Source organism: Patiria miniata, unplaced genomic scaffold (genome assembly GCF_015706575.1).
Source record: "Patiria miniata isolate m_02_andy unplaced genomic scaffold, ASM1570657v1 HiC_scaffold_20, whole genome shotgun sequence".
NCBI classification, from domain to species: domain Eukaryota; kingdom Metazoa; phylum Echinodermata; class Asteroidea; order Valvatida; family Asterinidae; genus Patiria; species Patiria miniata.
Genome location: NW_024037059.1, coordinates 37,492,050 through 37,508,180, shown reverse-complemented (window position 1 = coordinate 37,508,180; position 16,131 = coordinate 37,492,050). Strand labels below are relative to the sequence as shown.

At 41.0% G+C, this 16,131-nt stretch overlaps 1 protein-coding gene across 1 annotated transcript; it reads left to right on the top strand.

Moving 5' to 3' along the window:
• The first annotated feature begins 5,660 nt into the window (after nt 1-5,660).
• Nucleotides 5,661-15,553, top strand: LOC119728979 (monocarboxylate transporter 13-like). The gene is made up of 6 exons (XM_038201455.1): nt 5,661-6,029; nt 8,822-9,118; nt 11,974-12,374; nt 12,854-13,079; nt 13,269-13,412; nt 13,628-15,553. Exons 1-6 carry the CDS (start codon nt 5,843-5,845, stop codon nt 13,876-13,878), a joined length of 1,506 nt encoding a protein of 501 aa, XP_038057383.1. The 5' UTR covers nt 5,661-5,842; the 3' UTR covers nt 13,879-15,553.
• Nucleotides 15,554-16,131: the final 578 nt, after the last annotated feature.

The following is a 16,131-nucleotide window of genomic DNA, read 5'->3' as shown; positions in this document are numbered from 1 at the left end:
TGTATAAAATTTAGCAAAAGGCGATAACATAAAATTAAAAATCCCACACACAAGCAAGATTAAGCTCATTTTGTACCCGGATATATCATCCCCGTCATTAATCAAATTGTGAAATATATCCTTGGTCGGAAAAAGGCCCTCTCTTGATCTTCCCCAACATGGGTAGGCAGGCTGTAGGGCTACAGTGTTTAAGTACACTTTTGCTTACCCTGGCCGGTTTGGAATGTTTTATTGTCCTTGTTTTCTGTCCCTCTATCTCATCTCTCCTGTCAAACTGTCCACCCTCCCTCCCCCCCCCCCGCCCAATCCTTCTCGCATCCTTCAGTCTCATCAGTCTTGTCTACTCATACTTTTCTTTTAACATTATTGGTTCCTTTTCAATTTTCAGTTTTTGTCTACTTTATGGTATATATTTGCTTTGTCATTGTACTTGTTTCATTGTTGGCCGAATAAATAATAATAATAATTTACCTCCGTCAGACGGTCAATTTTAGGAACTGCTTAAAAAAATGTTTCTCGTCATGTGTTGCGCAAAGTCATGGGCATCGGTAACCTTTCTCTGATTCGTAACTCCATTGGCCAAGTATAGGCGAGACACCAGACACTAACACATCGCTGAGTGCATGCAGATAAGCCGAATAGAATTTGCATTTGGGTAAATACTGCGTGGTCATCTTTGCAAATACCATGCCTGTAACCGAGGGATGAAGTGTTGGATTGCAAACAGAACAGAGATAATTATTACGTAAAAATACGGATTTATGGAGAGCAGGCTCAGTTTTTTTCTAAAGAAATCATACAGGAATTAAGGTGTTATTTTCAACTTAACTGGCCAATAAAATAGTTCTAACTCAATAAACGATGTAGCTCCAGTTATTGCCTCAGCCAAGGAGATAATGATTTCATCGGCATTTGTTGTTTGTTGGTTGGTTGGTTGTAACTCAAAAAGTTATGTACGGATTTGCATGAAAAAAAAATAGGAGTGGTCCTTGGTATAAGCACTGATCGATTAGATTTTGGAAGTGATCCGGATCTGGGTCTGGATCCAGGATGGTTATGCGAATATTTCTTTTGGGTGTACTGACAATATGGCGGGAAAGTGTTTAGCCTCGGAAGTTTGCGTTCCCTGAGTGCTTTCTAGTATGTGTAGTGTTATTATAATTTGATACAAGGAATAGCAAATTATAAAAGAATAAAGAACAACTTCATTCACCGTTTATGATCGGTAGATGGCAAGTTTAGGGCGAGTTGGGGATACGTTATCAGTCTGGTTTATGAGGGGGAAACGCGCAGAGCGTAAATCCATGAATAGCTGTTTCCTCAAAGCGAAAATACAAATTGGCGTTAAGCACGACTAGTTTAAATGAAAGCCGGTCCCATACCTATTACATTGGGGATGTGTGTTACCGCAGGACGACCTTGCTATTTGAGTACAGAATGTTATAGCAGCATACGTCAATGAAACTTTAAAATGAAAAAAGAAATAACCTTCGGTATTAACAATAATTGTAAAATTGAATGAAAAAGTGCACACAACTCCTGGCAAGCATACCTGAATAACTTTGCCATCATTGTCATGGCCGAGGTTCATTGCTTTTGGGCTAAGCTTCCATCATGGCGTGGCTCCACTGGCGCCATTGTGCTGATATCATGGACATGTCATGATTTTAGATAGTTTAGAGAACTATCGATTCTGCACAGCGTGAAAATTAAAAAAAATACCTCTTCGAAAGTTTGTAGTGTTTCGGTGCATATTCCCTTAAATATTTTGCGCTATATAGAAATAACTTACAACCACAATCGACAGTAAAAATGCAACGCATTGGTATATTAAAAATCTTCCCTTTGAAGGACCATCAGAATAGCGCTTCCCATGCACAGGTTTTGAGCCTTTGCAGGAGTCGTTAAAGATATATGCTGCAGCTGCCCATCGTCAACATTTTACCAAATTACTCCTACATATTCTTTGGACAACCGCAAATGACTGGTTTTGACTTATCGAGATTTCACTGTATGTTTACCTTTATGACACTCTTGAACTGCCCCCAAAAATATGGGAAGGCAGAATGATTAGTTTCTGAGATCTCAATTTTATTTTTCTAAACTCTCTTAGCCCATGAGAAAAATTAGGCCTGCCTGTGATGTTGCAGAGAGATGCAATTGCCATGAAATGTTCTATTTTGTATGAAAAGCCTGCGTTCCGATATATTTTTTTTTTGTACTAAAGGACAGAGAAATCTTTAAAGTTTGGCCCTCACCTTGGAGTCAACTTTCCATCGGTCAGTGCCAGTGAACTGCCCCTTATCTGAACAAAATTTTCACCAAGGCCTTACTCTTCGTTATCAGATTGTTTTTACCTTGTTCTAATCCGTTACGATAGCGAAAAACAAATCCCACAGTAGCTGATCTATAGGTGGGGGTTGCACCCCCCCCCCCCCCGTCACCTCCCCCCCCCCCAGCTCAGCAAGTGACTAACGTTTTAACCAATAAAATCAGCGGGCCAAAAATATTATACGGAAAGCTAACATTCCTACAATTAGGTCTTCTCTCAAATTATAAATAATAATAATAATATCTAATTCTTGTATAGCGCCAAATCCGTCAAAATTGACGCTCAAGGCGCTTCACAGAAATAAAAATGAACAGGTTAAAATTTAAGAATAAACTAAAACTTATACAAGAATGCAGGAGAAACCATCGGTATTTTTTTTTTAAAAATATTCCCAGGGGGACATACCCCGGACCCCTCCCCCTTGCCTTCCTCAAACCTGAAAGCTAGATTCGCCTCCTGCCTGCCTCATATGCGGACACAATAGGAAGATGTGTGCGTGTGTTCACGCACACATCTTCCTATTGTGTCCGTCGTAATATCAAAAGGCCAATGAACGCACAGTTCCATATTCCATCATTGTATGAGGATCATGTTTATCAATTGATTTTATTCTCCTTTGCAATCATCGTTGCTGGGGGATAATTTAAACAAAATATTGGGTACAAGCCTTCACAAAAAAAATATTATTGTTTTTGAATCCAAAATCAAGACAATGCATGTCTTTGTGTGTTGGTAATCGAGGAGGGATGATAAAGGCCTCCTTCAAGCGATTTTTACCCCCGAAACCTAAGTCCCATGATCAAGTAGACTAGAGTTGAAACAAGGCTCCTCGCAGCGCACCGTACGCTACAGAATGAATATTAATGCAACTCTACTCATTGACATGAAACAATAACGACTTTTGTCAAGACTACATCGAGGATTAAAGAGGGGCCCTGGTTTGTTTGTTCTAAGAGGACGAGTCTCTGCCTATCTCTTTGTTATCATCCCAGCGTTCAATGCTCCCAATAAACACAACAAGATAATACAATGGCCACGTCGATGAACAAATAGTACATGAAAAGATTACGATGTGGTACCGGTACTGAGTATAGTAAAATAGTTTATAGAAATATTCTGTTGAGACCCCTGAATGTTTTGTTTTTCGCAGTTGTTGATATTTATATTTTTCGCACCAAAATAAAAACAAGGGGGAAATGCAGTTGCTACGCGAGGATTGCCTCACAAAAGCTGCATTTTGTTTGATTCCGGCTTTTATAAATAATTAAAATTAATTCAAAAGAACATGATAATTAGGAAACACTAACAGAAAAAAACTGACGCAAACTCGTCTGACCCAAAACGGAAAGAGCTATGAAAAATTGATAAGTACAGTGAATTGATGTTTCTTTTGAGTTTTCGGGTCATGTACGAAGTATATGGAATGCTCTGCTGTATGTTAATGGTTCTAGAACAATCTCAAAATGCTTGAGGGTGTCTTTATAATAGTGCTTTTACAACATCTTTGGCGAGTAGGCTTTTTTCACTGTTCCGCATGTACTATTATGGAATCCTAATTATTTGTTTTTCAGGCAATATTGTCTATAAATATCCTCCTCAGAGGAGAGATAATATCGTAAAGCAGTTTTATTGCTATTGAGGTTCAATTTTATACGTACATCCTCCCTTGGCCCAAATACAGACCCGGCGCAAAACCTCTTGCGCAAGGAGGCTTTGTCGGACCCAGCCACGTGTTTCTTCCCTTAGGAACTACCCAAGCGAATTTCCGGAAAATCATGCCACCCGCCGAAAGTAGGATATCCGTGTATTCTTCATTTATAAAAAAAAGTTTTCCCCATTGTTTTAAACTCGTTTCTCTTCAAATGTCAAAGATGGAATGCACAAGGCAGTAGTAGTGACCAAGGGCGGATCCAGGGGGGGGGGGGGGGCAAAGGGGGCCATGGCCCCCCCCCCCAAAACGAAACCATTTTTTAATTTTTTTTTATGTGACATCGCAATAAAGGCAGGCAATGAGTACACCACCATCTTTTCCTCAAAAAACATTGGTTAAAGTGGTCAGAAATTGCCTCAGATCGCACCACAGAGCGTCTAGAATCCACTTTTTTGGGGGACCAATTTTTTTTTTGGCCCCCCCCCCCAAAAAAATTGTGTTCTGGATCCGCCCTTGGTAGTGACCTCAACAATATTCGTCTGTATTGAGAGAATATATAGCCTACACAACTTAATTAGTACACATCGCTTTTAGTTCAGTTGTGGTGGGCTGAATTTTGATCAAGTCAAGATTATGCACAATTCTGTTTGTTTGAAACATGGGTACTATACCGATCAGTGACACTATGATTGAGACAAAAACCAACATCATGGCTGAGAAAATGAATAAGTAATGTCCAATTCCCATTTCAAGAGATTTTGAAGGCGAAACCGTTATCCTATAAATATTTCGCCACGGAACAAAAAAAATATTACTACAATTGCACGAACGCCCCTAGAAACTTAGATATAGAGCCACCAGTGAGAGATATGGCTCAAAAAGAAAAGAAAAAGGAGGGAAAATTTACAGGGCAGTTCACGTTAGACCATAGCCTGCTATAGGATTATTTGCAAATAAGACAACAATATTATTATTGAGGGTCTGTCATACATGTACTTTTACTAAAATTAAATAGCGACGGGACCAAGAACTGCGCCGACTCGGATGCGACGAAAGACACTAGACAGTGACTGACGGGACTGAGACACTGATATTGTCTTAATTATTTTAAAGGAATTTTATATGCAATGAGTAATGTGTACAGAAACGGAGTGTATTTTTAGCACTGCCGCACTTGAAAGCGATATAGAAATAGGCATGACTTTTGAAATCGTTGATCTGTGACCATAACAGTACGGCGCATTGCGCCGAACCCGTCCCAACTGGCCGAACAAAGGATCCGGCATTTCAATTGGTTTAGTCACTGAAGAGCAGGTTGTTTGTGTTCATGGTAGCCTTTGTTAGCGAGGCCTGGGAATATGAACCACAAATTTAATCTGAATACGCACGGTATTCAAACCAAAGGCTATTGGATGTTATGAAAAAAACATAATAAAATCTGATCACATGGTGGTTTGGAAGGGAAGATCCAGTCCGAACCGGTTCCATCCACTTTACTATGCAGCGTGCGCGTCTATTTATTTTTCATCGAATCACGTACACGTACGGGCAGCCCCTGGTGATAAGGCTTAGGTCGGGGAAGCCCTCGCCCTGACGTCACGCCAATCCAAAGTCCTGATTGGCCGAGACGCGCTGTCATCGCCGCAACGGGATTCCCGTTGCCAATCAGCTGATTCAAGAAGCCGCTTGCAACTTTGCACAGTGACATGATGCAATAGCGCAAGAGAATATTTGCTCCATATCTGGTAGATTCAGCGATCGCTCGCAATTTTCCGTTAGCTTCGCTACCCATACGATTTAGAGCTCTTGGTGCTTGTATTCTGAGCTGAAATTTGCCGAGAAAAATATCAACAAACATCATGGACACCCAGCAGAGAGTAACTGAAAAGCTGAAGACGCTGATGGGGCTGATCAGCGCGAAGTGGGGGTGTGTGGTGACGCTGGCCGCCGCCTTCATCTTCCTAACCTGCTTCGGGACGCTGTACTCCTTCGGCATCTTGCTAATCGAGCTTCAAGAGGAATTCGGCAGCGGTGCCTCCGAGACATGTAAGTTAAAACATTTAGGCACATTTGCAGAATATCCCGCCTCTCGATCAGTAATAGCTCTTAAATTCACGGATTCCTGATAATTTCAAGTTCTACGAGTAATCGAGGAATAAACCTTTCGGGTAAAAATTTACTATCAGAGCAGATTTTAGACAATACTGGTAATGGAGGTATACTATCATGACTATAGCCTATATTTGCCTCATCTCTACCTGCAATTTTGAGCTTTTTCATCCCCAATTATTTTCTGATCATAATTATCACTGTACACCTGTTTTCGAGAAGTAAAGTAAGACTAGAAGACTAAGATATTTCGCCGTTACTAGCTCAATTCAAATTAAAGCCTATAACTTTACCTCCTGACGTGCATAACTATACATTATAATATCAATGATATCACTTTATAATACTGCATATGTTCCGTCTTGAATTTTTGCCATCCGCCACTGACAATTTTAAATGGGACGAAGACAGATGGAAACTGTTAATTCTGCTGGCATTATGCGTAATATCCTGTGCAAAATTGGGCCTTCCTTCGAGGCAATTTATGCAGTTTACTAAATCATGACGCATATTACGCAACTACCCGCAACATATCACTCGTTACATTTTGTGCGGCTTTGGATAATTTGTAAAGACATGTCCTTGACAAAATATGCCATTAATATTTTCTGTACCATCAACTTGCATCTCTCAAAAGCATTATAAGCGAGTACATGTTAATTTAGTGATGATTCCTCCATGATATTACAACATCCGTGTCCGTACATGCATTGACCAATTCGTTATGAAACTGCTGCTCGCGATAGGTGTGCTGGAAGATCGATACTTTCAGTTTCGCAATACTTTCGTCAGACGAGATCTTGTGATCTGGCCTAACAATAGCCCTAACAATGAGCTATGTTTATACACGGTTTAAAGCATATAGCGGTTTACTGTAATACCGTGGGCTGATCGTTCAGGCGGGGCATATGGTTTTGTACCGTTGCCTGTCTGCGGTTTTTGCGGTTTTGGATCCCGTGACTTTTTTTGGGCCTCACTGCCGCCGCACCCTGCCGCCAGGATCGGCCAAGGTTTGTTGACAGAGCACGGTACCCCCTACCTGTCAGATCACGGTCGTGTCAGACCGCCTCTGGGAATCTCTGTGGTTTTATGTCCAAAAACTCCAGGTTGTAATTACAGAGCATCATTAAAATGTTTTCGGCACAATATTGTTTTGAACATAAATTCATTCCACGGCGGTGAATTTTGATCGAATTCAAAGTCAAAACCCTAAAGAGTAATGTGAGTCTATCATATTGAGTAAGGAAATTTATTCATGTTCTCAACTATACAAAACAAAATTTTGAACTTCAAAAACTTCAGTGCATGTGTGATTTCTAAAAAAAAAACATTCGCTGGGTAAAGGAAAACGACAGAAGGCTAGAACTTATTAACAGGAAATTAAAGATCCATGGATTTTATTGATAGGCCTACACATCTTTTTTACACTCTTGTTGGATGAGAAATGTATATGACGGGCAAACAAATATAGTGGCAAATAATGTTTCTTCAAAGTTTGTTTACAAATGTACCAAAACATCCACGTTTGTAAATACTTAAATATAAATAATCAAAAACCACGGGGATCAAAATGCAAGTCCAAATATAATACTTTTCCGACAACAAAGCACTAAGGCTCCATTTTTATCTTTCACGAGTTGGGTACGTGCCGTCCGCACTCACTCCGCAGTAGTTCGCCCGATAACGCGATTGGACCCCGGCTGATGAATAATTCATGTATATCGCATTGTCGCTGGGGAGGTTAGGATCCTAATTTGCATACAAAGCCTCGTCCGCACAATACATACATTATTCCAAATTCACCATTGTTCGTGTTCCACACCCATAAGGCTGGTTATCCAGGGTACCTTACCTTCACGAACATTAAACCGAAGCAAATCAGCCGTCACAATGTTTAGTCATCTCCTTGTTCCTGATATCCTGGAAAATAATCCTTCACAGATGCTATTTCCTTAAAAAAAAATCCCCCGAAATATTTATGGGCAGCAAGGGGAAAAACCATGTACATTCCTCGGACAATGCGTGTTTAAAAAATATAACAGGGTTTAAAAAAATTCTGCACAAGCTAGAGGTAAACTTGAATACTTTTACACAGAAGTTCGAAAATTGTTATCTATTCAATGTTTTTATAAAACTTTGTGATAATTTTTTCGCAGTTCCTAGCGGAACGGAATTTGTTCAGACTTATGTACCATATTAATGATTTAACTGGCTGAAATCGAATTCGAAGTAGGCCTATACGTTTGAATTTGAATTTGTTGCATTTGAACATTGAATTTGACAATTTAGAGGTAAAGATAAGTTACTTGAATTTATGAAGGCAAAGATTTGCTTAGTTCAGTAAATTATTTTATCGGTGATGAAAATGGATCAAGTACTGAGTGATCGATTACTTCATTTATTGATTGATGTTGCTTAATTCAATAATTGGCTGACTTATACTATAGATCAATCGATCAATTTATTTGCTTCCTTGATTGAATCAATTTGGTATGTATCAAATCTGTTCCAGGATAAATGAAGACTCGGTTTGCTTTATTGATTGATCGATTTCCTTACCTTGATCAACTTACTGATCGATTGGTTAATTCGCTCCAGTGGTTGAAAACTTATTTCATTATACGAGTTTCTTGATCGGTGCTTGCGGGTTGATTGCTTCATTTATTGAAAATTTTACCTTATAGATTAATTGACCAACTGATTGATTTTCTCGTATGATCGATTTGCAGCCTGGATCGGCTCCATCGCCATCGGCCTGCACGCCCTGGGGACGTTCGTGTCGAGCGCCCTCGTGCGGCGCTTCGACAACCGCCCCGTGGCCGTCGCCGGCATCTTCCTGTGCTTCGGCAGCGTCATCGTGACGTCACTCATGCCCCTCCTGGAGGTCCTGTACTTCACCTTCGGGGTCGTCTACGGAGTGGGCATCAACTTCATCGTCATCTCTTCCATCAACCTCATTCTCCGGTACTTCCCGACTAAGAACTGCTCGCGAGCAACTGGGGTCGCCCTCACAGGCTCGACAGTAGGTGGGTTGCACACTTTTCGGATATCTTTCGTGCTTACCTTAAAAAAAAATCCAATCTTAAGGTTTTCTGTGTAAGCGTAGCTTTGGTCTACTTAAATTAAAGGTAACATTAAAATGTATCCGTTCACGTCCCTTGTCATTCAAGTCATTCGCATTAGTTCATGGGGATTCTATACATACGGCCATTTTCACCATTTTCATGCACCGACAGATTTGGTAATGGTGTCATCACAAACCATCGCAAATCAATTTCAAGCCGTCCGTCTCAAGTCAAAAGAGCAGCTTTAAAAAAAAAGAAGTACTTTCGTCATTTCCATTAAAAAAAAATCTAGTTGCGACTTGTGACTCAATTTTTGATTAAACTTTTTAGTGACTTCCGACAGTTGATTCGTGATCGTCTCTTTAACTCGTCTGCGCCTGCACTCTAAAAACTACCCGGAAAAAAATGTGTTCAAAAGTTGTTTGGAAGAAAACTCAGGACTGTTCGGATAAAATAACAAAATCTAAAATGAAATTCCACTGCCTGAGATTAAAGTTAAAGTTCGGCCGACAGACCATGCAACAGATGTGAGGTTACTTTGTGGCAAAAGGAAAGATTTCCCTACGTGAAAAATCTTTCTTTTTCCCACGTCCAACTCACAGAGCTTGCCAAAATCCATTTGCAAAAATCCATTTCCCACAATACCGGTGGCCTACAACACCATGGGCATAAAGTACGAGGTGGCGGTCATTGTTTTGGTCCATTTTGCTTCGAGTGAATAACCAATCAAATACCGAAACAACTTTTTCACAGGCAAGGGACGCAGCCAATCAAATGTTTGGCTCTCGGTCACGTGAACCATACGGCGCACAAATCAACCAATCGGCACTTCCGGAATAATTCCGGAGTATAGAAAAAAATTGTAGTTTGGCACAACGGGTAGCTATATGAACGTCAAAAGTATAGCTGACTAAACTGCAACAGTTATATTTGGATCTTCTTATTTTGTGTTAAAACCTCGAGTTCGAAAATCCCCAATGAAGAAACTCCTGAACGTGGGATATCAAATGCAATTAGTGTTAACCGATAACTATAATGACCTTGTACTTTCGAACCACTGTCTGAGTCGGGTTAAATGTCTGTAGACACAAGGGTAGATTTGCCTTGCAGAAATTTATCATCTGTATTTACTCTTGACCACCCTTTATTTGATCTACGAATAAAATGTGTAGACCTAGTCCTTGGACTGTGATATAACGTAAAAGTACACTCAAAACCCGGGGTTGAAAGACAAACAAAGTTTTAAAAGGGACAGAAAATACGTATTACAAATAGTTTATATTGTCGGGGTCAAAAAGTGACAGAGATGTTGCGATAAAGGTCAAGTCTTTTTTTTGTCCTTTACTATTTTTAAACGTGTCTGGACCTAGTTCAGTTATAAAGGTTTTGAAAACCACGAATTGGGTGTCCGTTTGGAGATAAGTTTACTATTTAGTGCACTCAGTGTAATTAAGTTACAAAAAATATAGAAAATATAGAATATTAATTAGTTCTTGGCAAACTTAGTGATAATCCTCATTTTGATAGCGAGTGAGAAGCCTTAAGTGCGTTATACATGTAGTTAAATAAGTTTCGTTCTGTTTCTGTAAATTTCATTTTATATAAGTTATTCAGTTACCTTGTTTTATGAATTTAATTTCATGACACCTAACTTATCTTTGTGAAAACAACTGAACACGTTTTATGAATGTAATTTCTGTTTGACGTGATAAATAAATAATTCCCCGTGTGTACCCTGTCCCCTTTAAGTTCTTTTCTTTACATTTTCTTCGTTGTACGGTCATTATTCTGAGAGAAACCCAAAGCCTTTGCGACGAGAGTTTGCATGTCAATTCTTAAAATTGCAAAATCTCGGTCGTGTTTCTGGCAAAGGGTTTTCTTTACTACGCAAACCGTACAATACCATGACCTGCCCGCATACCAGTGGATGTTTCAAAGCCAAAACTTTATTAGCCCAATATCTAATCTCTCTCTTTTATATCGTTCAATTTCTGCATTCCTGCTAGAGCCCCATTGCTTCTTTACAGCATGGGTGTCTCCTGCAGCCTAGGTTTCACACCTGGAGACGGAGACTACGACACGGTAAGAAATGCAGGCTACCGCCTGAAGAAGAACGTTTGATGGGTTGTCAAGTCTAGACGCGTGTCCAGCCTGGACCTGCCTCACAATGCAAGTTGACGAAATCTAGAAACTCGCGGAAGAGGAGTGTCTGTCTTCATTCAAAAGAGCCGCAAGACGTCGGGGAACCCGACCTGACGTATGACAGTCGCCGAGTTGACTTGCCTCGTCAAATGGCGCAGCAAAACTTCGAAGAGGTTTTGCGGCTATACCAAAAGGAGTAACCAACAAACTCTGGGCAGATACTGGCTTCAGATCCCGCCAGAAAGTACGCTGAAAGAAAGTCCCGACGCTCAACTCGGAGTTCATCCCATCACTCCACCATCCAAATCCATTTCCATGAATCCCAACTGTAACCTGAGAACTTTTCCCTACTCGACAGGAATAAACCACACACTGAATGACAACACCTGTTTGTTTTAAAAGAGAAGTATAATACACGGTATGTATCAAAGTATAACCGTAGCACCAACATATGTATCTCACTGTGTTGAACTAACCCATTGTTGCCTTTTCCCTCTATCGCAGCTTAGCGGTATCGCCTCGATATCGCACCCAAATGCCGCGTGGTAGTGGCATAACAGGTGCGCTTACACCTGCGCATCCAGCATTGTTCCCGGAGCTACAGGGGACAGAAACAGGCACCAGTTGATCGAAACTCATTTTCTTCTCCTTTCTTTTACCTTTCCGGTATACAGGTATGCTGATCATGAACCAAGTGGTGCACCACTTGATCATCGCCTGGGGTTGGCGCAACATGCTCCGCGTGGTGGGCGGGATTCTTCTGATTGTCTGCGTGCCCTGCGTCAGCACCTACTCACAGCCGTCCTCCAAGAACCTCGTGCTTGCCGACTCGGTAGCTCCCCCGGAAGATGAGGAGGGAGAAAGCACGGAGAAGGCAGACCAGGAGAAAACGATCGTTGATGAGGAGAAGCAGAGATTGAAGGAGAAAGAAGCCGAGGCGGTTGGGGAGGAGGATGGCGTCGCAAAGACCGGGAGGTGCGAGCGGCTCCGTAACATCGCCTACCCCGAGCTTTGGTTTCTGTCTATCGGCATCATGGGATGCTGCATGACACTGACGTTCTACTACGTCAGCATGGTAAGATTTTGGCAGTACATGTATGATTCTGCAACACAGAGCGCAGTTGAAAAATGTAACACTACTATAAGTGAGTGATATCACGCGATTTCGTAAGCACCGAGCCTTAGTGAGGGCATTTTAAACGGTACTGATATGACACGCACGCTTCGATTCCATAAACTTCGGGCCTACCTTATACGTTTTCGCAAAAAAGGTACAGTTTCGATGCAAGATGCCGGAAAATGTTGCGTTTCTTTTTCCATTGACCTTGCATAGGCGTACTAGAAATTCACGGATCGTAGAGTAGGCCTATGCAGCACAAATGACGAACATTTAAAAAGTGCTTTATTCGATTGAGTTTGAAGATGTGCAAGGCATGAAATTCTTTACCAGTTAAAAATCGAACATTTCACGGCTGTGACAAGCATAGAAAATATTTGAAAATTTATGATCTTCAACTCACCTCGGTGGATATTTTTTTGATCCTACCTTTACAGGTCAGCTTCATGACAACTAAAGGATTCGACAGATCGGAATGCAGCCTTTTTATGATGGTGCTGGCCGTATCAGAGGTCGTGGGCAAGGTCATCATCTCGGCCGTGGCCGACAGCCTGCCTTTCCCTAAGATCTACCTGTTTGTCATGGCTAGTCTCCTCGGCGTCGTCGTCATGGTCGTGCTCCTGTTTGCCACAACGCTTGGAATGATGCTCGGGCTTGCAGTCGGTGAGTGAACGATTGGAGTTGGAGTCTGGTGAAAATAAAAATGGCGCTTTAACAGCGCCCTCAAGTGATCAAATATTTAGCCAGCTGTTCTTTGTAACAATGGACTCATTTCCATTTTTTTCCCCTTTTTGTCTTCCTCCTTTTTTTATTTGCAGCTTCTCTTAAAACTAACCCTCTTTTTCCCCACAGTTGCCGGTCTGCTCGTCATGGCAGTCTTTGACACCTTGCCTTACTCCATTTGCGTCGAGATCTTCGGCTCCGCTAGAGGGCTGGACACCAGTTCGGTTGTCATCATCATGAACGGCGTGGGGCTCATCCTGGGCTCGCTGCTCGGTAAGGCCTAATTCCCTGGGGAGGATCTCGTTGGTCCTTGATATTATAGTTAAGACTTAGCTCACACTTGTTCCCATTATTGTATCAAAGAGCAATGGTGGCAGCTAATTTATCTTTGGCCCTCATTGGATGGATCCCACGCCAAAATAAATGTCGTACTAATAATGAGAATTCACAAAATAACGGTTTTGTTTAACGCTTTTTTCCCCTCCCAGGTATGAGCGTGGACCACACGGGTAACTACGACTCCGCCATCTTGGCCAGCATAGGCATTTACTGCCTGTCCGTTCTGCTCTATCTCGCCGTACCGGTCTACCAGCGACTCTTCGCCAAAGACCGGTACGTCATGGTCCGCAACCGGCGCAAGGCGCTGCTGCTCGTGGCCGACGGTCCCGAGCGAACCTTCGCCCCTTCGCCTCTACCTTCACCCGAGTACATCTACTTGGACATTGTCAGTGTCGTATGACACGCCACGGGAAAAAAAGACCAAATTAAATTGAAGGGATATACTTAAACATTGCCAGTTTTATATATTTTGAAAGAATTTTATATACATGTGTATATATAGAATGTGGGATAAAGGAAGTGTTTATTAATAATTGGTGTTCAATCGGTGAAATGGTGTGCGTGGTGGTGTGAGATTTGGAGAAACTGTGCCAATAAAAGTTTGTGAACACGTGGAAATGGGGTGAGAGTTAAACCAAAACAAATCAGATAGAGCCACCCTACAAAAAACCCCACTAAATTCGAATTCGCCGTACCCAAAATAACACTCAGTTTCTAACCAAAATAACGACAAGAGGACTTGAAATAAATGACAAAATGGGGCACACTGAGGCAAAATGTAATGGAAAATGGAATAAGCTACTTAAGACCATTTTTTAAACTACAGCTCATTACGATTTTACCGTTGCTGTAACACCGAAGGATATTAGTTTTTGGGTAAGTTTTACCTCTGTACAACTCAACATAGAAAAGAGTGATATGCCGAGAAGGGGATGTTAAATCACACAGAGTTAAAACTTAAGTTCTACGATGGTATTATGTCTATTGCGTGTACGTCTTATGAGTTTTAATTCTGGGTGGTATTAAAAGGGGCGGGGCTAAAGACAAAAAAATGAGCTGACGTAATAGGCCTATGTCTTTAATGTACAGTTTTGAAAGATAAAACCTGTGAAGTTTTTGGATATTTCTTAATGGAATGCCCCCAAAATAAATTATTTGCAGCTGCAAGAATAATATTTATGATTATATTTATCGTTCGAGTTTAAAATGTTTTGACATAATTTTCAATTCTGAAAGAGTTCTTCAGTTTTGAGAAGTTATCGACAAGTTGTGCCAGATGCGCAGTACAGGCGTGTGGTTCTAGGTGATTTATCTACTTTTGTATTTCACATGAGTTAATGTTTTAGCAGATAACATTTTTCATTACAAGTGTTTGGGGCTGATATAGTATTGTGTTAATGTTAAACTTAAAAACAAATATCACCTTAGTGCGTAAAACTTGGAAAAAATGTTAAATACAACATAGGCATTCAAGTAAACCACTAGCTACGAAGCTTATTTTCAAAATCAGTCCAAAATTTGTTTACATTAAATAAGGACTGTAACCCTAATTCAATTTGTTTTTGAGGTAAAATTTAACAATGCAGGGGCGGATCAAGGATTTTTTTGCAGGGGGGGGGGTCAGGCCCGTCAGATTTTTTTTATGTTCGATTGTTGCGGACAGGCGGACATATAGGTCATTATTATTACAATAATGTCTTAATTTTCGTTTCGTTTTTGGTGTCGGAGCAGGGGGGAGGGGGTTCGACGACTGGATCCGCCCCTGCAATGTAAAACCGAGTTCCACATAACATACCACAGGCAAAAACGGAAACAGAATGCAAAGTTTGTATTATATATTTATTTTTCGCTAAAAATGCATTCTTCAGACGCCAATTCTCCATGCTGTTCTAAGTATATGCAAACCGTTGTTCTCTTGCATCCGATTCGAAGGTACATGTATGTTCAACTGATCTTATTGTATTAAAATGCCATGGGGTATTTTGTGTGGTGCTCGACGAAAGTATTGATGTATTAAGTTGATGTTGCATCAACATGAATGTTTGTAAATAAAAGAAGATATTTATTTAAATTTAGGCGTGTGTATATTTCCGGTTTGTCGCCTTTATCTATCCTTGTAAAAATGAGAGTCAGTAGTATGCAAAGGCCAAAAAGGAAGGACCAGATTTGCGATCCGCGGTGGCTGGCGGTGCCGATAGTAAATAAATTCCCAAAGACACACACACACGAACAAATTCTGCATAAAAATTATGATACCCCCCCCCCCCCTTAAATAAAATCAAGAAAAATATTCTCAAAACGGCCCAAGGTACTCTAGACAAATATCACTTATTAAAGCTTGATTATTCCTCTTTGACTTTCCGTTCATTGGGCTGACCCGTGACTTGGGGTGATTTTTCGATAGAAAGATGACTCCGCCCCTAAAAAGCAGCCTTGAAGTCCATCGCCATTTTGAAAATGATCTAGCAGTGTATTTACCATCCATTGCAAGATAGGGCGACTTTTCAGTCCAAATAATTTCCAATTAAGTGCATGGGCCAAAAAATGTAGACATGTATTCAACGGCGGGTCCGGGGGGGGGGGGGGGAGGGGGCAGATGAAGGGTGCCATCCCCCCTCCCCCCCCCGCACCCACAACGAAGCCAAACATTTTT